Here is a 25468-nt window from a genome sequence, read left to right on the forward strand (position 1 = left end):
ATTAATGTGACTGTAGTATATCTTTGCCATTGGCACCAACCATAGATCTGGAAATCAGTTTCCAAGGAGAAGGAATTCAGGTAGGTCAGAATACAAAGGACTAATACAAAGGACTAATACAGCAGCAGTATACCTTTTTCTCTTTTTTTTTCAATGAAAGGTGATGCAAATAATAGAATAATATACATATATATATATATACATGTGTTGGTTTCATCTAGGATAGATATAATTTTCTTCACAGTAGCTAGTATGGGCTATGCTTTCGATTTGTGCTGGAAACAGTGTTGATAACAGGGATGGTTTTGTTACTGATGAGCACGCTGGAGATAAACAAAGAGTTAGGAGAGGACACAGCTGGGACAGCTGATTCCAACTGACCAAAGGGATATTCCATACCCTGTGGAATCACGCTCAACATATAATGCTGGGAGGAGAAGGAGGAAGGGGGTATATTTGGAGTGATGGTATTTGTCTTCCCCAGTCTCCATTATGCTTAATGAAGCCCAGCTTTCGTGGGGATGGCTGAACACCTGCCTCCCTATGGGAAGCAGTGAAATAATTCCACGCTTTCCTTGTGTGCATGGCTTTTGCTTTACCTATTAAACTGTCTTTATCTCAACCCACGAGTTTTCTCACTTTTACTCTTCTGATCGTCTTCCACATCCCACCCAGGGGGGCAATTGAGTGAGCACGTGTGTCAAGCTCAGTTGCCAGCTGGCTCTTAACAACAATACATAACTGTTTATGTATAAAACTCACACAGAAAAATTCAGAATTATTCTCTTAATATCCATCAACTACAATTTGGAAAGAGAAATAGATACATTAGAAACATTGTAACCAAGACAACTAGAACAGTTTCTCAAAACTGCAGCACTCTGTTCTGATCCAGCAAAGCTTATAAGCTTGAATACAGTGACTTGATACCACAACTATGAAGCCTATGCTTTGAAGCTGGATCTCTCTTTGTGAATGTTTCAAGAGATCGTGTTTGTGCATGTCCTCATACAAGTATGTTATATACTCATAAAAGCTCCCAAGATGTGGCCAGCAGGTCAAGGTAAGGGATTGTCCCACTCTAATCTGCTCTCATGAGCCCCACACAGAGAACTCCAGTTCTGGAGTCCCCAGGACAAGAAGGTCAAGGACCTGCTGGAGCAGGTCCAGAGGAGGGCCACGAAAATGACCTGAAGACCAGAGCTCAATAAAGGCTGAGAGAGTTGGGGTTGTTCAGTCTGGAGAAGAGAACACTCCGGGGAGACCTTATTGCAGCCTTTCAATATATAAAGGGGGCTTATGAGAAAGATAAGACTTTTTACCAAGGTCTGTAGTAACAGAACAAGAGGCAACAGTTTTAAACTGAGAGATGGCAGATTTATATTGGATCTAGGGAAGAATCTTTTTACAGTGAGGGTGGTGAGATACTGAAACAGATTGCCAAGAGAAGTGGTGGATGTTCCATCATTGGAACTGTTCAGCAACCAGTGTGATCTCATCAAAGATCCCAGGTCAGGGAGGGGTGGCCTAGATGATCTTTATAAAGATCCCTTCCAAATTCAACCATTCTGTGAGTGTGTGGCTTCAACAATCTCCACAGCCATAGAATCACAGAATGGTTTGGCTTTCACCACAACTTTTGATCTGAACTTCAGAAACTTTTATATAAGCCTCTTTTTCCATATAAGCTGTAATACTAAAAATGTCTCCTCCGGTATCACCTAAGGAGCTCTTGGGATGATAAAGATATATTTACTCCTTTCCACTTGTAGGCTTATTTAGGAGCAATTAAAAAAAAATCAATTCAAATAATTTAATTTCAATATTTTGTGAAAATTTATGTTCCAGCAGATTAAAATGCAATCACTATTTGATTTTATGATACCACTTTTATCTATCATTACTGTAGATTTTAGCTAAAACCGAAATTTGCTAGCATAACATTAGCTAACTATGAGCACCATGTCAGGTCAAAAACCCTTTGAAAAGAGACATAAATAGAAGTAATAAAACTTTAGAACAGCCATAAATAACATATGCTAGTGGGAATTCTTCAGTATTACCCTCAATGCTATATGAGGATTTATTATTTCCATTTAAAGATCTAGCCAGCAGTAATGTAAAAACAATATTTCATGTGTTACTTGCAATTTATCCCCCCTTTCTTCTTCATATAAAATGTGACAGAGGTAGCTGATTGCAATAACAGATTACTAGCAGCTCACCACTTTGTTTTAGTTACATTGCTACTTTCCACTGAACTAGAAAAGGCACCTCTGCTTTTAAATTATATCTGTTACTTGAGACAATGAAGCCATAAATGTCCAGATGTGTGTCCCCTACTTGATAATTTCAATGTCTATAACTGTTTTCATTTCTCTACTGAAAACTATTAGCACTTGAGTTAAAAAGTAAGCTTATCAAAAAGTAAAAGTATTGTTTAGCAACTTCAGCTTCATACAAACTCACATTAGCATGAAGTCAATGATCTTTCATTGCACAAGAAGAAAAAGCAAATTGTACAGGTTTCCTTTGAACAATAGGGCATTAGAAGAAGCACAAATGCCATATGAAGGCTCTCCTTCGCTCTGCATCTTAGCAAATGGTTAATCAGAAACATCCAGTTGTGATTACTGTTCCTGTTAGTGTACCTGGCTGAAAACATAATTTCAAAACATCAGAAATTTCTCTCATGTCTGTTTCTGTTCAAACCCAATCCTGACCTACTTATACCAATGAGAGTTTTGACTCAGTCTTTAGTGGTGGTTTAACGCTGTGGTGCAGAAATGGCCTCAAGGAAGAGTTCAGTAGACCCATCTGTAAGCCTTGCACCAGCGTACTTTCAGGGCAACCTTGAAGTATCTTAATCTGCATACTGAAGAGAATAAACTGCACTCAACAGGGTAAACTCCAAGTATCCTTCTTCCCAGCCCTGGCATGTCATATGAAAGACATCAGGTAGATGAGACTAAAGCATTCTACAACAGCATATAGTAGATGGAATAGAGGAACTCAGATCACCACCTGAGCCCCATACACTTTCAGTCTGTCAGGAAGGAAAATGCAGACAAACTTCTAGAATCAGACCTTCAAAGACCAGGACAGTTTGAAGTTGCAGAAGGACAAGAGTTTACCAAAGCAAAGACAGATGGAGAAAAAAACTTAAAACAGCAGACAAATATTACAAGACTTATCATTCAAACTTTTAAAGAAAATACATGCCACATATTTTCAGTGAAACTGTTACATTGGCATCTCTAATCAGTCTTACTAGGTTACGTTTCAGCAAGTATATGTGCACACTTGCTTTCCTCTGGCAAACTATAAATGTCCTTGTTCTGTGCCCTACTATGCCTTGAGAAAAAGAAAAGTTGTGCAGCAACTCTTGAAAAGAAAAAACACATGCAGAGAAGCAAGAAAAATTGATTTTCTATCTACAGTGTGCCCCAGGGGAAAAAAACTAATAACCTTCACAAGCAAATAAAAGTTGGTCTTTAATTGGAGGAATGGCAAAAAAAAATTATTTCATTTGCATCTCTGTCCATAATTATTTTAGGAGCTACAATCCTTCTTTTGAAATGCCAGAGAAGATATATGAAAAATGTACTAGTCAATGAATCTGCTACGACAGTACCCGTATACCCATTATCAGTTTTGGAAGTCTCTTCTCCCCTGCCCAATTTTCAATTCACATTTGAGTGAAATGACCATCTCTCAAAACTGGCCTCTCGCGATGACCTCACCAATTCTTTCAAAATGACAAAAAAACTATAGAAATAAAGCCTTCAAATAACAGTACCCACTGAAGTGAAAAAGAACATTTGAGTAGACAAATCAATAACTGTTGCAACGATGAATTTAAAGAGACAGGCTCCCAATATACATTTTCCTTAACCTTTCAAAAATCTCAACAGCATGAAATTAAAAGGAACAGTGAAATATAATTTATATTATGCTTGACACGCATTTCCTGACTACATGCTCACTCATCATCATCATCATGGCTTGGCTTCGCGAACGAAGATTTGGGAAAGGCTCTATCCACATTTGTTACAGGCACGCTGGTGGCTAAGAAGGCCAATACAAGATAGACATGTCCAATTGCAAAAGGTAGAGCAGAAAGACTCCTTAGGTGGTATATTCCGCAAGACACGATTCTTTCTGCACTGTCTTTTCTCCTCAAGAGTGATCCTGCGTGTGTTCACAAAGGAGACAGCTGCGTTATAGATGGTGTGTCTCCAGACCTCCCGATTGGAGGCCAGAGTAGACCAGTTATGTTGATCAATATGGCCAAGGCTGAGATGTTGTTTCAGGGAGTCCTTGTACCTTTTCTTCGGGGCTCCTCTCTTGCGGCAGCCAGTGGCAAGTTCACCGTAAAGCAGGATCTTAGGGAGGTGGTGGTCTTTCATCCTTGAGACGTGTCCTGCCCAGCACAGCTGTGTTCTCAGTAACATGGCCTCCATACTTGTGACTGCTGCTTGTTCTAGAACAGATGTATTAGTCACATAATCTGACCAATCGATGTTTAGGATTGTACAGAGGCAGCGTTGATGGAAGTGTTCTAAGAGACGCGGGTGGTGGCGGTAGATGACCCATGATTCAGAAACATATAAAAGAGTGGACAGCACTATGGCTCTGTAAACACTGATCTTGGTACTTTTCTTCACGTGTTTATTATGCCATACTCTTTTATGGAGTTTTCCGAAAGCACTATATGCCTTTGCTAACCTGTTGTCTATACATGCTCACTATGACACAAATTAATAGACGGACTTACACATGGCAGTGCTGTGTCCCCAGGCCCAACTCTGAAGTGTGGAACTAAGATGAAAAATGGAATTAACAAATTCAAACTAGACTTTCTAGCTCTCAAATACCAAAATATGGACCTAGGAATGAATTTCAGAAAAGTCTGTACACTTAATGGGGAGAGATATCAAAGCCTGGAAATAGGAAATGCCAAATAAAATTTTATTTCTCAAAGCCTTTCTGTGGAGATGGAACACAAACTTGTAGTGAATGTATGGGCAGGGGAACCACAGTACTACCTCTCCTGGGCTCTGGTATTTGCTTATCCTTTTGCATATAAATAAACAGAATGCATTTTACTCTGAAAATAAGGCAGGAAAATGAAAAAAGGATGCTCTCTTATACAACATCACGAACACTCACCCCAGAAGTCTTTCACCAAGCTAAAGCAAATTTAAGCCCTTCTGCACTTTGAAATTACTCTTAACAACAGGCTAGGGTGAAGACTGAAACTTGGCCAGTGAAACTGAGCCACTCTGTAGAAATGAGCAAGAGAAACATGGAGCTGGAGTTGGTGAACAAGCGAGGTCATAAAGACCACCTCTCTGGGAAACAAGACTGCTTCTTCAAGGATAACTGATGCAAACATATTTTTAGCATCATCACCACTACGTCCTTGTCCAATGTACATCAGGTTTGAAGACAACCCACTGGATAAACCACGGATAGAAGAGGATCAGTGTGAGATGAAACCACCCATAAAACAGAATACCAATAATATTCTAGTTCCTTGGCTTCCATTCAGGGAAGAAAGGAAGGAAAAACGAACAACTGAAATTAGTACATTTTGTTCTTTTTATATTTTCATATTTCATTATAAATTACATTTTAAGGAAATAATTCCTTAGTAAGGAATTTCTGTTGCCCTATAATTGTTCTAATAAAGAATGAAACTCAATAAAGCAATCATCAACAAATCATAAATTGAATGCCTTTTTGTACCTTTGAGCCATTCCATCTGCCCTGTCACTAGATCCCAGGGAGAAGAGATCAGCACCTCCCTTTCCACTTCCCCTTCTCAGGTGGAGAACAATGAAGTCGCCCCTCAACCTCCTTCTCTCCAAACTAGACAATTCCAGAATCCTTAGCTGCTCCTCTTCGGACATGCCTTCCAACCCTTTCACCAGCTTTGTTGCCCTCCTCTGGATGCATTCAAGGATCTTCACAACCTTCCTAAATTGTGGGGCTCAGAACTGCACACAGCACTCTAGGTGAGGCTGCACCAATGCTGAATACAGTACAGCAGGATAATTACCTCTTCTGATCAGCTGGTGATGCTGAGTTTGATACACCCCAGGATGGGATTTGCCCTCTTGCCTGTGCTGGCACCCTGCTGACTCTATTCAGCCTGATGCTGACCAGGACCCCAGATCCCCTTCTGCAGAGCTGTTCCTTTGCCAGTTTATACTTGTGTCCAGCATTATGCGGAATCCAACATTTTTCACTAGTTAAATTTCATCCCATTACTCATCGCCCAGTGCTCCAATCCACCTAAACCCCTCTGCAAAGCCTCTTGTCCCTCAAGATTCAACGGTACTTCCCAGTTTGTTATCATCAGCAAATTTGCTAATGGTGCATTCAACTGCTGCATCCAGAGCATTGATAAATACATCAAGCAGAACCAGCCCTAGAACTGAACACTAACACTGGTGATGACCCGCCACCAGCCAGATGCAGCCCCATTTACTGAAACCCTCTGAGCCCTGCCCTCCAGCCAGTTCTACACCTAGCACACAATGAATCCACTCATCCCACAACTGTCCCTGACCCTGGCTCATCCCTTGCCATGTCTGGGGCTGTTGATGACCCTGCTACCAGCTCTGCCCATTCTGTGCCTGGGCCTTTGGGGCTGCTCCCCTTGGAGAGGTCACAGCCTGCAACGGGGTCACCATCAGCCCCTGGCTCCCCATCCCCTGGGAGAAGCCAACCCTCCTTGCACCTGACAGAAGATGACTGTGCTTTAGGGTCTATAATAACATCTTCATTTATTCCTGATATATAAGTAATGTCCTTAGACTTTGGTCTAGTTAGCAAAAGCACAGAGCAAAATTTCAACACCAAACCCAAATAAAGATCCCCCAAATCAGACAAAACAACAAAACATATAAAACCTATCAAAACAAAACAAACGAACAAAAACATCACTGCATGGAACTCTAATATGAGACGAGATAAGAGAACAAATGGCCCTTAGCACATATTAGTTGCATTGTTTAATATATTACTACCAGAGAACTTTATGACCGTGTTATATAAAAACACGTAGAAATACAACATTAAGCTTAATGAGGTACATATATTTTCTTTGCCATCTCGTAACTATACGCAACTCCTTTAAAAAAGAAGAGACAAAAACTGAGCAACAGTATTCTGAAAAGGAAGCTGAAGGTAAGAACACATTTTGGAACAAATAACTAAAGTTCTTATGTTATTGTAACTAGCCACTATGATTACTCACAGCTAAATCAAATGTACATCCCCCTTAGAGGAAACCATTTCTATACCGCAGATGTTCTAACTGTAGAAAAGTCAATGTTTGTTACTCATTAACCCAAAGTTAAAGAGGTTACCGAATATAAGAAATAGTTATAAAATTGATCAGCCTAACAATTCATTCTGGTGACATAACTGCAGTTTGTAAATATAAATGAAAACTAAATTATAATGGGTAACAGCATGGTTCACCCTGCCATCTAATTTTAAACATCTGGATTTAACACCAAAAAACGGATATCACAAATAATTTTTAGAAAGTCTTAGTAAGGTTTTCTTTGGGATTTACGCTAACATTGCTAACACCTGTAACGTCCTAATTTCTATCACAATGATATGGTGGGTCCTCCTGTAGATGAATGCCTACAAATAGAACTATATTGACCTAAACCTTGCATTGGTATTTCCTAAAAAGTTCATGCAAAGTCATCTTCAACTTTCATTGCTATTAGAGACTGAAATATTTAAAACCACAACTTCACACACACCAATACAAACAGAAAAAAAAAATTAAGATTAAAGTAATTTAAAAAGAAATTAAATAAAATCAGCAACCATCACCTAAATTATGAGACACAACAGTATTTGTTCTCTGGTTGTCAGCATTAGTAGGTTCCTAGAAAGACAGTCATCAAAACCCAAAGGTCATTACCAATGAAATAGCAAAAGATCAGTAGTTTTTCAAATAGACTATGCATTGTTTGGATTAAATTTTCATCTCTAAGTGTGGAACACCTTTTCTCTTTTTATAGCACTATCTTCTCAAATGCATAGAAAAACTACTAGATAAACACAAGCTGTAAAAACAAATGAGCCACAGGAATCCTTGTGTCTCCACTGCACTTGTGAGTTATGACTGCCTTCTTGTGGTTTTACAGACTTCACTCTTACCACTTCTAAGACTGATCTCAACTGAGGTCTTTTTCTACTTTACAGAAGTTCCCATCAATCTGTAAAAGAAACCAGATGAAATAAACTTCATTTCACTGTGCAAAAGGAGGAATTAAATACACTGACACTAACTTGAAGATATTAAAGTTATATATTGAATCTCACATTAAGGTATATTTGGGCCAAATTCTACACACGTTTCTTGGGATTAAGTAATCCAGTTGAAGTGAACAGAAACTAATCTAATAGCATTAATATGGTAAGCAAAAGACAGCTTGTCAACTATTTGTTTGTACGCCCTATTTCAAAATTCCCACCCTTCCAAAATGTTAATGTGCCTTTTCTGTCATGTCATAAAGTAGATTTGATATACATATGAAAAAATGAGACAGTACAAGTATATGCCAACTCAAGGATGTGACAGAAGTGTAGCCCATTGGGAAATTAACACCAAAAAGAACAAAATGCATTCCAAAAATGTAATGCTTGCTTATGCAAAATACAATATGACATACATGACCTACTTTAGTGTATTTGAAAAATCACAATTGGTTACAAAATATAGTAGTATTCAATGTTTCAGAAATGTGTGCATGCTGCTCCTAATGCTGAATTGACTCCATAACTGAAAATTATTGTCCGTATTAGTATTCTGTATAATTATAAGATTATTGGTTGACTCCTACTATCTCGTATCGGCCTCAATAGCCACCAGCGTGCTTGTAACAAACGCGGATAAAGCCTTCCTAAATCTTTGTTCGCGAAGCCCAGCCATGATTGATTGGTTGACTCCTAACAGCATGTGATGTGGTATGTTTACCACAGGCTGCATTCACCTGCACTGCCTAGCAAAAGATCCTTCCAGAATCAACTGCAAACACCTCAGACCATCTCCACACTAGGAAGTTGTGTGAACCACAGAAACACATTTGATGAGCAAAAAAACTTGGTGTTGATGGAGTTGATGTCTGCACTACTTATATTCCAACTTCCTCTTTCCCGTCAACTAGTTCTAGTCTGGTCCCGTGGACACAATGCCCACTAGTTCCTAAAGCACGTTAGGTCACCCTGGATCATCCCTCCCAGTTATGTTAATCCAGAAAAAATCCACTTCATGAACTCTCAGACTGGTCCATGATGTGAAACAAAAGAGACTCACTCCAAAAGCAAACTGTGATCCACATTAAAATACTAACGTGTAGATGCACCTCAGAACTTCTAACATCTCCCAAACACACAAGAGTGATAATTCAGCACTTCCTACTAGACTAGATTTTCCACAAAATCCACACTGTTTCAGGGCCATTCAGGGTGGTGTTCCTTTCTCGACTTGCAAAATGTTTAGGGTTCTTCTGTTTCACATTCTTAAGAGCTAACCACACACAAAAAAATAATAATCATACATTTCTAAATCACCAAAAATGTCCATTATAAATAGTCTAACTATAAACTACGTGAACATGGAATATTCATATATTCCATGCAGGTTGCATTGTCATGAAGTAATTCCTGATTACAAAACCGTTAAATGCTCTGTACTACATAGTGGCCATGTGAAGTTTTACTGTATTTTCTCCTATTCTGTTCTGCCATGTATGAGAGGGACACCATTATATACTACATTTGTATCTTTGGCAAGAGTATGTATGCACGCCCATTCCTTAGAATTTAGCAGCTCTTCAGCACCCAGGTTACTATGACTCAGTATCAGGCACCATCAAATGTCATGCTCACATACTTGTGTTTAACATAGTACTTATTTCCAATATAATTTTATGAAATTCACATGATAAATTTCAGGAACGGATTTCCATTCTCTTTGGCATATGTTACTAGTTTACAAGGTACTAAATATTTCAATCTGTAGTAGCAGCCATATCCACCACAAGCTGATGAATACACATATTTTCATCTCCCTTTTAAAGAAAAACAAACAAATTAATAAATAAATTCCACGCAGCACCTTTTTCAACAGAAAATATTTGTGAAAAATATCTCTTTACTTCAATTGTCTTGATGTGTTACTATAAAATTTCTCCTCTTTGATCTGTGCAAAGCAATAAGCTCAAAAAAATCATTGCCAATATGAATACTGTTTCACTGTCAAAGTTCTTTTAATATTTTTAAAGTATGCAGTAAAGTATAATCACAGCAGAAAAATGCCACACAAATAATGATCCTACAGATGAAATATGCAGTCTAAAATTTTACTACAATCATTCATTGGTAGTTTCACAGACCCATTAATATTTATAAAGTTTCCTATATAAAAATCATATTTTGGAGGAATTATTGAAGTTCATAGCAAAGCTCTCAACAGTAACAAGTGTAAAAATTAACACAATTCTTGCAGTTCTAAGGTTGCATAGTCTTTGGAGATTTTTTTTTCCATTTTCCACAGAAGACCTGTTCAGTCAGTAAAGTACACCTCACCAGACCTCAGAGGTTTCTTTTCCTAGAAACATTTGCAGAAGGGTTCTGTGGTGATTCAGGAATTAAAGAACTTTTCAAATAAAAATGACCCTTGGACTCAAACAGAACAGCCTATCTGCAATCTGAACATAAACCAACACAATATTGTTAGCATACACTCAGAAAGCACTAATTCAAAGAAGCATATGTCAGCCACACAAAACAGTCTTTCACCATAACAATTAGGCAGCATTTCAGGAAGAAGTCTTATTCCCAGACATATTTTAATTATTAGTCTTTCCATACATCTGCCTTCACTGTATACATTGCAGAGAGACAGACAAGATGCAATGGGTGCAGTTTAATAAACTGACAACTTTATTCTTTCATCTCTAAAGCACAACGCAACAATAAACCACATCATGCAAGTTAACACTCCTCTCTCCATTGCTCCTCTTGTTTTGGTCCTTGGCCTCTCCCATCCCAAACCAGCTCTCATTTTTGCAGAAAGTCAACACACACAACTGCCACATTAAGCCTACAATAAATATTAGTGGATGCCAATTGCATACTGCTCAGATATCACATATCAGATCACTTAATCCTCCTAACTGTATCATGTAACAAGAGGAAGTTAGGATGCCCTTCTCCAGGCCAGCTCAGTGCTGCTCTCTTTCCACAGCTCCCAGACCTGTAAACCCTGTTCATGCTTGTCTGCAGACCACATTTTTATTCCTATCCTATTTTAAGGAACGGTAATAGCTCCCACAACAGCAAATGTTGCAATGACATTGTGTTGACAATGGATGAAAAACAGGCATCAAGTGAAGGAGCACGTAGAAGCGTGGGTGAGTCTTTCCCTTTCCACTTGAAATTTAACACACCTGGTAACCTGATCCTAGCTGGGATCCTTTGGCCCTGCAATGCTGACAGTATACTCTTGGGAGAACCAGCCTTTTAATGCAGGTTACCATAGATTCTTCCCATTTTCTTAGGGGCTTTTTACAGTTTGTTAAAAGCTGTATGCCACAAGAAATGTTTATTACATGGGACAATTGCTGCAGTCCGGTCTTCTAGACCACCTTGCAACCAACCTAAGACTCTGAAAGGACAGAAGAGAGAGAGGACAAATTAACATTAAATTCTATTGAGAAAGATATAGTAAAACTAGTCATACAATTCAAGCTACAGGGATATTGACTGTATCTTTCTACAGTGACGATCTTCAATGGGAGATTTACGTTGCCTCATCACATTGGCATAAAATTTCCCACAAACGTAAAAGCACTTCATACACCAAGTTTTTAGAATACAGTTTGATAACTATCTAATGAAAACATACTATAAGAAGAAAATTAATCTCTCTTCAAGGCAGTAGTGAAGCATTTGTCATTAACACATCTGGTTACCAGAAATATAGCTGTTTTGCAGAGCAATCGTTTGCTGACAGGTCCATCATGTTTCAGACCTTTCTGGCATCAGGTGAAAGAGGTAAAATGCAAATCAGGTTAATTTGCATTGAAGTTATTGAAAGGCTTGTAACTGAGCTCAAAGCTCACTCAGCTCAACTGAGTCAAAGTTCACCTTAAGTCCCTACCCGTGCCACAGTATTATAAGCCTCCAGTTAATGCAAACAATTGGATAGGAAATTTCACAGATTTCCACTGCAAGTATCAAACTGGTTCTGATGTCTAGCATTTGCTTTTATATCTTTAATCTAAATCAACAGCCACAAAAGAAAAAACATAATAATAAATACCCTTAAGCTCATAAAATACAGACAACTGTGGTTAATATCAGTTGTCAATAACTTGTACTACCAGTTGTCAATAACTTGTACTACGAGCAGGCATTCTATATTAATTTTTTTTTTTCTTTCTCAAATCATTCTTTTTGGCAGAACTGACAAATATTTTAGTTGTTCCATCTTCGGAAAGTGTCAGATACTGGTGGTATGATCCAGGTATTCTATCCCAATTGTAATGTTTCCTTCCATTTTACTAGAATTCTCACCTGTGTAAAGCAATTAAGAAACACAGTGAAGGGGGTTGCAGTACTACAAGTATATAGACAATATTCAAGTTTCTTTTTCATTGGACTGGGGAGCTCTGCTCGATTTGCTTTCTCAGTAGGAAGTTCATGGGTGAGAACAACTTGACTGAGGCTCGATCTATACCAGATGGATCTCCTAGGTATGAGTAAGTATCTTAGGGGCATGAAAATTTTACATCTGCTCCTGTTATTAAGAGGATAAACCATGCCTGTTGATGAAACTTACAGGGATGCTTTGGAATCCCTGAGGGTACCTGGATACAGGGAGTAACAATCAGTAACTGGTCAATATTTCATTTAAAAAAAAAATTGTTTACTCCCTTCAGTGGTACTTAGCTCTGATTACATCAAAAATTGCTTCTACCTTCCTTAATACCTTAAAGAATCTCTTCTAAAAATATCTTAATTTGAAGTCAAGGTGTTTTATGTCTGACAAATAACTGGCAATTCAGTTTTACTTTGTCCTGATGGCATAGTACCATTTACCACCACTTTGAATTGCAAAGGAAGATGTCACGATACAGTAGAATCATATTTTAAAAATTCAAGTTAATTGTCTTTAAGCAGCATACTGGGACTTTTCTTGGGTTTATCTATAAACTTTGAAAGGCCGTTTCCAGTATATTTTCACTGGCCTAAGCTTATTTCCATTTAGATCACTGGATACATTACTATCAAGCGTAGGGATATAAGACTCAGGCCAGTAACGAAAGCTCCAGAAAAATCCTGTCAAACCACTAATTACATAAATTGAAGAACCAAAAAGTATGAGTCAGAAGTCTGAAGGATCTCCGACTAAAGAAAGTAATATCAGCTTATACTACATTAATGTGTAAAGCTCTTCAGTCTTTAAAACTATTTGTGTCACATTTTCTACTCCAAAACAAAGGCAGTCAGTATATTCTTTTGGAAACTCTAAATGTTCATGCCTTTTTACAGTTTGGAAAATGGCTCGGGTTAGGTTTAACTTTCAAGTTTAGTCCACATTGCTGCTCTTCTTTTCTATTTAAGGACAGTTTTGAATACTGGAAGGAGTCTTGAAATAATAATTGTTTGCTGTTGCACATTTATTGCCACTGTAATTACAGCTTTTCTTCTGTCCAGTGCTCAAATGCCTACGTCTGTGATTCTATGAATAAAGTAAATCTTTTACGAGATGAATTAATATGCTGCATATTGAAGACATTCCTACTTCACTTGGTCAGTGAGGATCCACTAGATAGAAACCAAAAGCCTTCTGTCTTTCCCATTGTTTATTCAATTTTTCAACTCAAAGAAAAAAAATCAACAATAGCTGCTAGCTGCAAGAATCTACATCTTCTTTCCTTATTTATTCTGACAAACATGTCCCGTAGCTGCTACTAAGTAGTATATGAAGTGACACACACTTCATTAATTGGACTATGTTTACCTTTTTGGGTCAATTTGTCTAATTCCAAGTGTTCCTTCCACTGACTGCAGATGCAGAGTGACCAATGCTTGGTTAATTCATGATCTCGCAGTTCATAGTTGCATAGAAAGAAATCTCAAAAGAGAAGAAAGCCTTAAGCTCTCCTAGTTCTAGTTCCCTTCCCAAAATTGCTAGATAGGAATCAAATGTCAACATATTATACACTCTTTGTGACTAAGAAAAATGGGGGCAGGTAGTGATGTGATTCATTATTGTCTAGTTGTGGTTACACAGTTATGTACTTTTATTATTTTCAAAAGGAGCTATAACCATCACCTAACAAAAAAAAAGCTACCCTGTTGAAATAGTTTCTATGTAGGGATTCAAATTCTGAAAAAAAATGACAAGCAGTCACTGTACTAGGACAGAAACATAATGACGATGATGATGATGATGACAGTAATACTAATACTACTACTAATAGTAAATTGTTATCACCCCTTCCTCACTATTTGCTGCCTCATTGTCAGCCACGTACTAAATTCAAAGAAAGCCCAAAATCTTAAAGCAAGTGAAGTTAAAAAATGAATTTATAGTGTCTAGGTCCAAAAACGCCCTGAGGCCTGACTGGAATGTTCCAGTCATTAACAGTTAAAAAGCATTAGAAGTTAAATACAAATGATGTACAGTCCCTACATTCATGGCCTAAATTATTAGATGGGAAATCATGTTCATGTACATGAGCTGTCATCACATTTCTTTTTTTTTTTAAATATAAATTAATGTGAATATAACTTCCCTAAAGAGTAATCTCTTAAAAAAAGAAAAACAGATTTATGTTTAAAAATTCTCATAAGAATGGCAAAAAAGGTTAAAATATGTTTGTATTGGATTAATAGAGTACATTATTCTCATCCAATCTTCACCATCAACCTCAATTTCTGACTCTATGGATAGAAGACATTTCCTCTAAAGCAATCCTATTTCCCTCATATTATCTTATAATAGGATCCATGACAGCTGGATTGCAACCCTCACAGGCAGAGAAAACAGTCTTCACTACCTTTGCTAGGTTTGCAGTTTCACTTGAGACCACTTCAGAAATTACAGTGGCAGCAGTTTGTCTTATTTCTGACTTAAAAGACATCTTTGTAGTAGACAATGTCCAACATACTGCCTGGGGAGGCCACTTCACTTATTCACTGTATGGGAATAAAACATATGTCCAGCTTTTGTCTCCTCATATGAACAAACTTTACTACATATGTGCAATACAGTAAATCCATCACTTCTGAAAATGCACAGAACACATGCATAAGAAGATTCAAAGCTTTTTCCAAAGAATAGGGATTACTATTTATTTCAGAATACATGTAAGTAAATCACAGTATTGACTCAAGAGAGCAGGCAGCCATCACCAGAAAATATTTCTGGTTGAAAACTCTCCGGAGAGTAAGTTCATAATGTTTGGAGAGCAGGAATCATTCAGAAAGCCAAAGTAGCCTGTTTCTTTATCCCTCTTTTTTACAATCTGTCAATATGGTTAAAGGAAAAGACAGAAGTGAGGAACAAGTTGCCATCACCAGGACACACTCAGTCCATAAACTGCCTCCAGACTCGCAAGTTACTTTTAGGAAAGAAATAAATGAAAACAAGCTGAAAAGAAGCCAGTCACAGGTCAGCAGATTTATCTGGACAGGCTCCACACCTGAGCACCCCTAATCTAGAACAGATTTAATATTTATGTGCCTGCACTGGTATACATGATAGGACCACAAATTGGTTAGAATTTTGTGGTGAATTCTCTTGGACGTTTTACCTGTAACAAAAGGATTTTCAAAACATTTTTACAAACTACAAACAAGAAAAATTGACCTTTTGAAACAAAGTAAAACTCCAAGCAGTCAACAAAAAAAGGAAATAAAAAACATTCACGAAAAACATTTATAAACAACTTTCCCTACACCCATTGTACCTGTTCTCTGTTTCCAGCCTTAATTTCAATTAATTGTGTCACCGTAAATTTTACAGTGCCCTCTTCTCCTAGGTAATTTCACTTTGCAGCATTGTGAGCTTGTAGGAGGTCACCTATCTCCAGTTTTCTCCCTTCTCAGACTCTGTGTCTCTTCTTTTGCTTCTCCTATAAGTTCCAGAGCCATGCCTTCCTCAGGAATCTCTGCTCTTTACTAGGACAGTCATATCTTTTGCAAAATTGGGACAACTCTCTTCTTTGTAAAGGATGATTTATTGTAACATGCAGACCAAGACAAAAACAAAGCAAAATATGCAGTGTCCTTAACTTAAAGATATAATAAGTCATAGGGGGACTTTCTTATGGTGAAAATGTATTTTCCTGTATTATATTTGTACTTTGATGTCATACCTCTTTGACAGTCTAGAAGAGACACAGGCAAAAACATGATTCACAGAAGACAAAAGAAATTTGATAAAAACTTTGGACTGGGGTTTTCCCCAAACCTGGAAACATTTGATATTCTTTTTAGTGAAAGGAATTGAATGTGTTGATTTTTTTTAATCGGAGATGAAAGGAACAGTACTCTACTTTCAAGTTTAAAGAGTCCACTTACCTTTCAACACCCCCAGTTCTTCACCTCTGTGTCCTGTGATGTCCTGGTCATTAAAAGACTAAAACATGGATACAACTAGAGTTGGGATACCAAGTTCACAGCCCTCTACTTTGTTGACAAAGGCTGCATGGACCTAGTTTCATACATGGACCTGATCCAGCTGAAATCAACAGAGGGCTTTTCATGGACTTCAAAGGTTTTTGAAATATAAGGCCTTATAAGGCTCAGCTGTGGGAAAGGTCAAAAAATGAAGATTCTTGGTGTAAACTCCTAGACAAGTGCTTTTTTTGGTTCAAGGCTAACACTTGCTAGGCACTAACTACTAAATATTAATACCAATGTGTCTGTCTTCTGTATGATGTTCCTGACAGTCATTAATACTATTTTCAATCTTTAAAAATATGGATGCTAAATTACAGCACTTTCTTTTTCTGTTTACAGAAGTTGTCTGTGTACTCAAACACAGATAACCTGGGAAAGTAAAAATTCACATTGAATTGCCAATAGAGATGTAGGCCAGCTTGTGAATTAACAATCTCCATTTGTAGACACACACAAATTCAGCACTGAGTCTTAAGAAGTTTGCCCTTTGCAAAATGACAAATGTTGAGCATCTGGAAAATCAGTCTGTTTTTCAAGCTATCTCAGAAATGTACTGGGGTTTTGGACACTTTCTAAACCAAATACTTTTAAATATAGTTCAGTGCACTAGTTAATTACAGAGACAACCCCTATACAAACAACTAATAAAGTTTTAATAACAGTTTTAATATGAACACTACCTATCTTAAAAACCTTTCACTCTGTAGTAAGTGGATATATCTTCCAATGGAAAAAGGATTTACACTTTAGTACTCTCAGTGTTTTTCTTTCAAAAGTTTACTAATGCTTTTCAGAAGCAACATCTCTTCCCTCTCTCCGACATGCCTGAGACATTAAAACTATGCTTTGTCAATATTTTCTATACATAAATGTCTGTCTCAAAACATATTAGTAACATTCCTGTTGGATGTATTGCATCTGATATCAGGCACATTTACCAAATTAACAGAGATTTTAATTTTATGAACACAAGCAAGCTAGCATAAAGATTTTTTTATTAATATGTAAGCATCCACAAATAAAATGCGAGAAAAGTATCTTGGCAACTCTTATTGTTCAATACAATTGTTAATCATTCACTTAGGTTTTCATACAGTTCATTTGCTTTGCATTTAAAACTTGAGGCACAGACAGACATTTTAATTTGGGAAAGCAATGGGCAAGTTTAAGGTCCTGAATCTGCATAATCAAAACTGCTAGAAAACAATGACCCAGCTTTGTAACCCCCACACTCATATCAACCATGCAAGCTATCACCGATGCCAAAGACATTTGAGTCTAGTTATGACAAATCGAATATAACTCCCACTGAGATCAGGGAGGTTCATAACAAACCAGGTTACAACAGCAAAGACTAACTGTGGCTCAATCCCACAATATGGTGAATAATGCAGGTCTTTTCACTAGATGCAACCATTATTATTCAAGACAAACCTTTCACCTTCGAAGTTTTTACATAAGATCCTAGTAGAAGATCCATGCACTTGTTCACGACAGCAGATCTCAATAATAAGAGCACATCAAATGCCAGAATAATTATCCAGATCATGCACCATATTAACAATAAAGACAGGTAAATGATTGGGACTTCTAACAAGTTTTAAGGAAAACAAAATAGTAAAAAATGTTAAAATCTGTCTGTGGAAATAAATTAAGAGCAGTGTTCCTCACAAGACATATGAAAATCAGAATTATTTAATACAAGGACTATTTTTGGAAAGGAAATGAGTACTAAAATGGCAACACGAGCTGATGGCACACATCTTCACACGTAGAAAAGATCATGAACATGTCCCAAAAGATCTAAGCAAACTCAAGTGTCTGAGCAGCCTGTCCACTGGAACTGAAATGTTCTGGAAATAACACACTACATTCTACTACATCTCATTATGAAACTACCACATATCTTTTCAAAAGATTTCAAGAAAAACAATTTAGTTTCAGAACTATTCAAGACAGTTACAATAAATGGTTTCCTCGTGATCTTCACCTTTTTTACAGCAGAGCACAGAGAGACACGTGGACCCTAGACTTTTGGCCTATCCTACCACCTTCCCAGCTGGAACCTATTGCAGATTTTTGCAGGTGCAGTCACTTTGGAGTTACAAGCAATATGAAGGCAGATGTACTGGCATTTAAACAACTAGCTGCCTGACTTGTAGGTGAAATCTGGTATTGGTTATCTAGAGATAACCACTTGCACACTATTTGCTTGCAGACATACAATCTCAGAACCTTTTATTATTTACTTAGAAGAATTGCCTGTTTTCCATCAAAAACTTGTCCTGACAGGTAACAGTCCTTCCACAACAGTAAAAACAACCTGCTAGCACCATATAGTTATCAGCCACTCAATATAACAAACTTTTAAGACCTTATTCTTCCCTCTCACAGTTACTAAACATTATGCTTCATATGGTTCTATTAGCTTAAAACAATGTTTTTCCACACTTTCAAAAGCAATTTTGAGTTAGCCTTGGCTCATCTAGCTTAGTACTAATTCCCAAGTACCAATCCATAGTACATTACTAACAGATTTACACTAAATCCCATTTACAAGGGGAAATTTCTCTCTAATTTCCTTCCATGTATCATGAAACTGGCTTACCACTTGAGGGATGTCTATGCTGTATCAAAATTTTCAACTACAACTCATCCACTACTAAAATAAGTCAATTTAGGAATTAACACAGAACCCCTATGCGACCAGGTTCATCCACAGTGTTGCTGGTATGTTTCTAAACAGTACCCATCTTAATGAGTTTAAACAATCTCTCATGAGCCTCTTCAAGCATCAATCACAATTCTGGATCACACTACATGAATAAATCCCAACGTACCTGGACTTCCCCCTTAAGAATAAAGAAATGGATTTGCTAAGATTCACTTTACTACTGAAGATTACCCACCAAAAAAAAAAAAAAAAAAAAAAAAAAAAAAAAAAAAAAAAAAAAAAAAACAAAGAAAACTACATGAGATGTACTGATATCTAAAAATACAGAAAAAAAACTGATTTGACTTAGCCCTAGCATTTTTTTAATGCACTGACAATCATAAATGGACATACATGAACTCATGTAAGAAAATATAAATTGTGAAAATTAATTTAGAAGTGAGTAACAATATTTAGCAGGTGTTATACCTTCAAAATGTAGCTAATTCTATTCTCTTTTCTAGTCACTCCTCCACACTTGGAGTACTAGGCCCAGTGTTGGGCTCCCTGTTACATGGAGTGACATGGACTTAGTGGAGGGAGTTCAGCAAAGGGAACGTAGTATCTCTCACGTGAGAAGAAGCTACGAGAATTGGGAATGTTTAGCCTTGAATAGAAAAGGCTCAAGGGGTTCTCATCGATGTTTATAAGCATCTGACTGGAGAGAGTAACGAAGATGGAGCCAGACTCTTCTCAGTGGTGCCCAGTAACAGGACAAGAGGCAATGGCCAACAATTGAAACATAGGACACTCCATCTAAACATAAGAAAACACCTTTTTCTTACTGTGAGGGTGATTAAACATTAGAACACTTTACCAGAAGGTGCTGCCCAGCCTCAGCTATTCTGTCACTCTTCAAGCATGTGGCTTTGGCCTCTCCTGTGACTCCATACCACAAATGGAGCCAGTTTTACTGGCAAGTACCTCTAATTCTTGTGGCATGTTCTACCACCCTCTCAGCTTTTGACCCAGTAAGCAAGACTAACTGCTCCTCTGCCTTAACTAACTTAGCAAGTTGGACACATTAAGCAGGAAGATACTTGAGAGGTCTGTAACAGATGCCAACTAAGACAAAAGTTCCACAGGTTCGCAAGTCCAAGTAAACACTTTCCGTAACATTTCTGTGCTATACCTTTAGCCTAAGTAGTTACACTGATGTTCAAGCTCTTATTCACAAAGAAAACTTCTAATCATGCTGTTTTTAGAACATGGCTTAGATGGCTGTCTGGCTGTAGAGATTAAAATCCAAACTGTGTTTTCACTCAACTTGAAAACAGAATGCTAAAGGTCACGACATGCCTGCTCCCCAAAAATGGAAGGAGTTCATCCACAACTAATATCATAGATGCAAAAGGCTACATCCATAGATAGCAATGCAAGGAATTCAGTCTCATTCCAATAAAACAGGCAGGTTATACAGAAAATCCCTAGCAAAACTAATCTGAGTATTCAAGTCTCTTTTCCAGCTAGCTGTATGAGGTCCCCATTTATATACATACCCTTTCCAAGAATACAAAAACTTGTGCATTAATGGACCTCATCTTATGAGGGTTATACCTACTGTACAGGGTTACTATAAAATCAGATTCACAAATAAACTCTGAATACCTCAGATTAGAACTCCTACCTTTTTCCTGAACATCAGCTAAAACTCTGAGAAGGGAACTGCCTTAATAAGAAAATATTGAGGGGAAAGAATGTATCCAATGACATCACTCTTCTTTACAACCTTGGTCCCTCTTAAAATAGTATGCCTTTTTCCACACAGGATTCACATTCTTGGTGTTTCTTCTGGAGCCAGACACTTTAGTCCTTCCTTTCATTCCAAACTAGAGGAGGAATCACCCTTCCCATCTCATAAGGGCAGCTTACTAATACACAGGCATGCTCTTTCAGGTAACAGCCAAATGCATACAACACTGATTATGATACAGGACACGATTCAAATCTACACCTCACCTTCTCCTCCATTGTAAGCAGGCCACTTGACAGTCATGTCCTTCCTTACTCTTGCCATTGTCCTCTGTTCAGGTGTTTTACAGAAAACTTTGTCAGAAAAAAAGCACAGCAGTAGAAACTCTACTACTTGCCAAGGCAGTGACCCAAGAGCATGGACAAGTTCCAGTGAATGCTCTGATTACTCCCTCTATACATGTGATGCAACAGTCATTGTAAAACCCTAATCTCAACACCCAAAATGGCTAAAAGTGAGTATCTTAAACATTAGGCTAGAGAGGGGAGTTCTCTTAGCCCTTACTCTTTCTGGTCACAGGTCAGTGAATGCTTCGTTTGGTTATGTCCGGTGGCCCAAGTTACAGAGCTGAGATAAATATGCCACTTACCTTTTTTGTTTGATTGGTTCTTTTTATGAAAGGACTTTGTGCCAGCATGCTCTGTGAAAGTTCCCAGCTTGAAGATAGGCCACAGATATAAAACATACATATTTCATTGGGCAATAAGACCTATGTGATGCATAAGTCCCATATTGATCTCACATATCCTTTGGTGTAACCTCTACACAGAACTTCCCAACAATCTCAAAACTGGAAAAGTACCCTGGCCATGGGGATTTTATGGTAAAAAAGCAGGCATCTGTGCCTCTTCAACAAACATTCTGAAGATTAAAGATTTTTGATTTAGGTGGCCGATTCCTCCTCTAGCTCACATCAATAGTCTACATGGGGGAAAAAAAAGTATATTATTTGACCCGTATCTAGGTAAAAATAATTTCCTACTGACAACACACCTTTAAAATGGGCTTTGAAGCATAAATTAATGTAAATTAAAAAATAGGTTTTTTTAAAAACAGAACACCTCTCTTGGCCCGTTCACAGAAAGGGACATTAAAGAAAAATGGGTGAAAATTCTCTGTGAAGGGAAAAAGAATTACAATCTCTTGTGATCATTTTGGAAATTGGAAAAATATTAGTCAGCTAATATCCTCAAACGAAGAGCCAGAAGGTATATTATTAACCCAGATTTCCTATTCATACTACTCCACTCTCTCTAAAAGGCTGTTACTAATGTGACTTTAGTACCATAAACTATGTGAAATGGAGTCTCTCTGAAGTGTTGGGGGTGTCACCTCTCACAAAGCTGTTGTCTCCCTAACCCCACCGCTGAGGTTGTATCTAAAGCAGGGTTGAGAAATCAGTGGGTTAGTTTTCTTTCAATTCTTTCTCTAACTGGGAGACACTAGAGTTCCTTCCTGCTCCAACTGGGACGAGTTAGTGTTTAGTTTGCTTCAAAGGTTGAATCAGATTACAAGATAAGTGGGCATCTCTGAAATGAAAAGAACTCCAGAAATTGCTACTAGTTGAGATGAAAAGAGGAGGGGAGTGGCTAGAAGGAGGGAGAAGAAAAAGGCATGAAAGGAACATCTTATCCTTCAGCCTTTATGGAATAATAGGGCCCAAACCTGCATGTCCTACAGTCCGCTGTGTCTTATCAGTCTCCTCTGCGAACACTGGATGCATGATGTACTCTAAATCTCTCCTCCTTTCCCTCATTAAAAGACAATGGAGAGCTTAACTTTTATAAACGAGAGCACTTTATCTTCCAAACATTACAGTCATTTCATGTCTAGCAGGAGTTTAATCCCTGGTAATTTATATAAATTACTGTGTGCTTTAGCAAGTTGGGGTTAAAACTCTGAGATTCTCAAATGATTACAAAAAACCAGCCAGTTTTCAAGACCTAAGTGAGTAATTCCCTGCTTATTTCACCCTGGCTAATTAAAATATAATCACGATTGTTTGGCAATGTGCATTCTGTCAGCAGTTTTACATCGTGAAAGAAATCTTGCCAAGAAAACACACACACCAAACAAAAAAAAAAAAAAAAAAGCCTTTCACCATGAATTGGCTTGATCTAAACTGTCTCTTTAGCCACTGAAACTGTGAAACAAGTTACAACTTCTTAATAACGCAATAAAAAATACTAACCCCTCTCTGGGATAATGAACTATTTTAATGAGTACCCTCCTTTCAGACCATCCCGTGATGCAGGGACCACGATGACAGCGCTCCTCCACCCCCGCCCTCGGCGGAGCCCCGCGGCGGCCAGGACAGGGCAGGGCAGGGCAGGGCAAGGCAATCCCTTCCCCACCCTCTTCGGGGTGCACCCCCGGTTTCTTCAACCCAAATGCTGTTGCAGACACCCAAACACTTCTGCTGCCGTTGCAACGCACATACTCAGCTTTCCTTTCACACTGGCTTTTTTTTTTTTTTTAATCGGGTTATCCTTAAATACCTCTCAAACCTCCCTTTTCTGCCAACACCTTTGCCCCGAATGCTGCTCCACCCAAAGCATTTGCCCAGGCCCCCCCGGTTTCTCACCGCCCGGAAAGCCCGGGGTGAGCGAGCGGCGCTCCCCGCCGGGTGCCCGGGGTGGTGCGGAGATGTGCCATCCCAAATGGCGAGTGTGGCTCCCTTCCCACCGAGCTGGCCAACCCTTTCCCAAAGGGGCCTGGGTGCTCGGGAGGGAGATGGACTTGCAGCTCTGAAGGGTTTCCATCATTCGGATGAAGTCGACTCGCTTTAATATTTGCGCAGTGTAGAACAGGTGGGGAACGGAGAAGGGAAGGGTGCGCGTGTAACTGGAAAAGGGGAAAGGACGGGCAGACACACTCTGCTCTTGCACCAGCTCCCGCACTGCTTTCAGCAATTCATTTTATGCCCCGCAGGTCTCCCGCTACTTCAACCACTTTTCCCCCACTTTATCCCTATTTCCTCACTCCCGTTAGCCAGAGATGTGCCTCTCTGTCCCAGGAGAAAAAAAAAAAAAAAAGAGTGTTACCCCCACCCTCACCTCCCAGGAGGTCGGAACTAAATATTACACGTTCCCGGTTATCGCTCTTAAAAAATAGGCTCAAACTTTCACACCAGGCTGGAGAAGCGAACCACCCGCGGGCGCACCGCAGGCAGGCGGGGGATCGCGGCCGCACCGCCCGCAGCCCGGCAGGACGAGCGCACCCCGGCCCGAGAGCACCGAGCTGCGGCCGCCCCGCCGCACCACCGCCTCGGACACCGCCGGAGGCAGCTCCCGGGGCCCGGCCCGTCCCGCCCTGACAGGGGCAGCGGCCGGGAGCGTTGGGCACCTGCGAGTAGCCAGGGCAGAGCAGTGTCCCCGCCGCACCCCACGACCCGCCCGCGGCGAGCCTGGCCGGCACCCACCGGCACCGGCGGCGCTCGGCGCTGCCGCGGGGCCGTGCCCACCTGTCCGGAGACTGCAGGTGCCGCCGGCGGCTCCCGCAGCGCGCCCACCATCCCCTGGGGGCGCGGCACCCCAAGTTTGCCAAGAGGCGCTCCGGCCCCGGCCGTCCTTTCCGCCCCCACCCCGCGCCGCCGCGCCGGTGCCGGGGGACACTCACCCTCCGGGCGGCGGCAGCGGGGCTCCCCTGCGCGGCGCCATGCCCCTACCTGGAAATGCTTGAAGAAGGCGGAGATGCGAGTGATCTGGAGGCTCAGGCACCTGGAGGTGCATCTGGCGGTGGAGAAAACCTCGTCCTGTCTGCGGGCGGAGGCGGCGGCCCCCGGCCCGTCGGGGCTGCCGCAGGCGGCCGTCACCCAGAGGATCAGGGCGAGGGACGCGCCGGGTGCCCTCCGCACCATCGCTCTGCGGGAGAGGAGGGCAGAGGGGCGGCCGGGCGGTGCGGGGGGCGGCAGGCGCCGGGGTGAGCTCGCTCCCGCTCGGCGGGCTGGTGCCGGGCTGCGCCGGGGACGGACACCTCTGCGCGCAGAAACTACACAAGAAAGTTCAATCATTCAACTCCCCTCACCCCCGTCCTCCCTCCCTCCCTCCCCGGCTCACAGCCCTCCCCCGGCGGCAGCGGGCGGGCCGATGCTGACAGCGGCCGCGCCATTGGCTGCGCCGAGCGGCAGCGGCGGGCGGGCGGGTCCTGTGCCCGCGGGCAGGTCGGCAGGGCCGCCCCGGCCCCGGACCCTCCGCCGGAGCCGCCACCTGCGGGGCTCGGAGCGGCCCCAGGAGCCACACGCTCTGTCCTTGCCCGCAGGCGGG

General features: G+C 40.1%; 1 protein-coding gene across 1 annotated transcript in view; it reads right to left on the reverse strand.

Moving 5' to 3' along the window:
- ANOS1 (anosmin 1) overlaps nucleotides 1-25214 on the reverse strand; it is a 136394-nt gene extending 111180 nt beyond the window's left edge. The window contains exon 1 of the mRNA XM_027750797.2: nucleotides 24871-25214. Within this exon, the coding sequence (XP_027606598.2) occupies nucleotides 24871-25062 (192 nt within the window). The 5' untranslated portion in view covers nucleotides 25063-25214. The remainder of the gene's footprint in view (nucleotides 1-24870) is intronic.
- Between the last annotated feature and the right edge of the window lie 254 nt (nucleotides 25215-25468).

This window comes from Pipra filicauda, unplaced genomic scaffold (genome assembly GCF_003945595.2).
Source record: "Pipra filicauda isolate LSUMZ 115617 unplaced genomic scaffold, ASM394559v2 scaffold627_size207744_pilon, whole genome shotgun sequence".
Classification (NCBI taxonomy): domain Eukaryota; kingdom Metazoa; phylum Chordata; class Aves; order Passeriformes; family Pipridae; genus Pipra; species Pipra filicauda.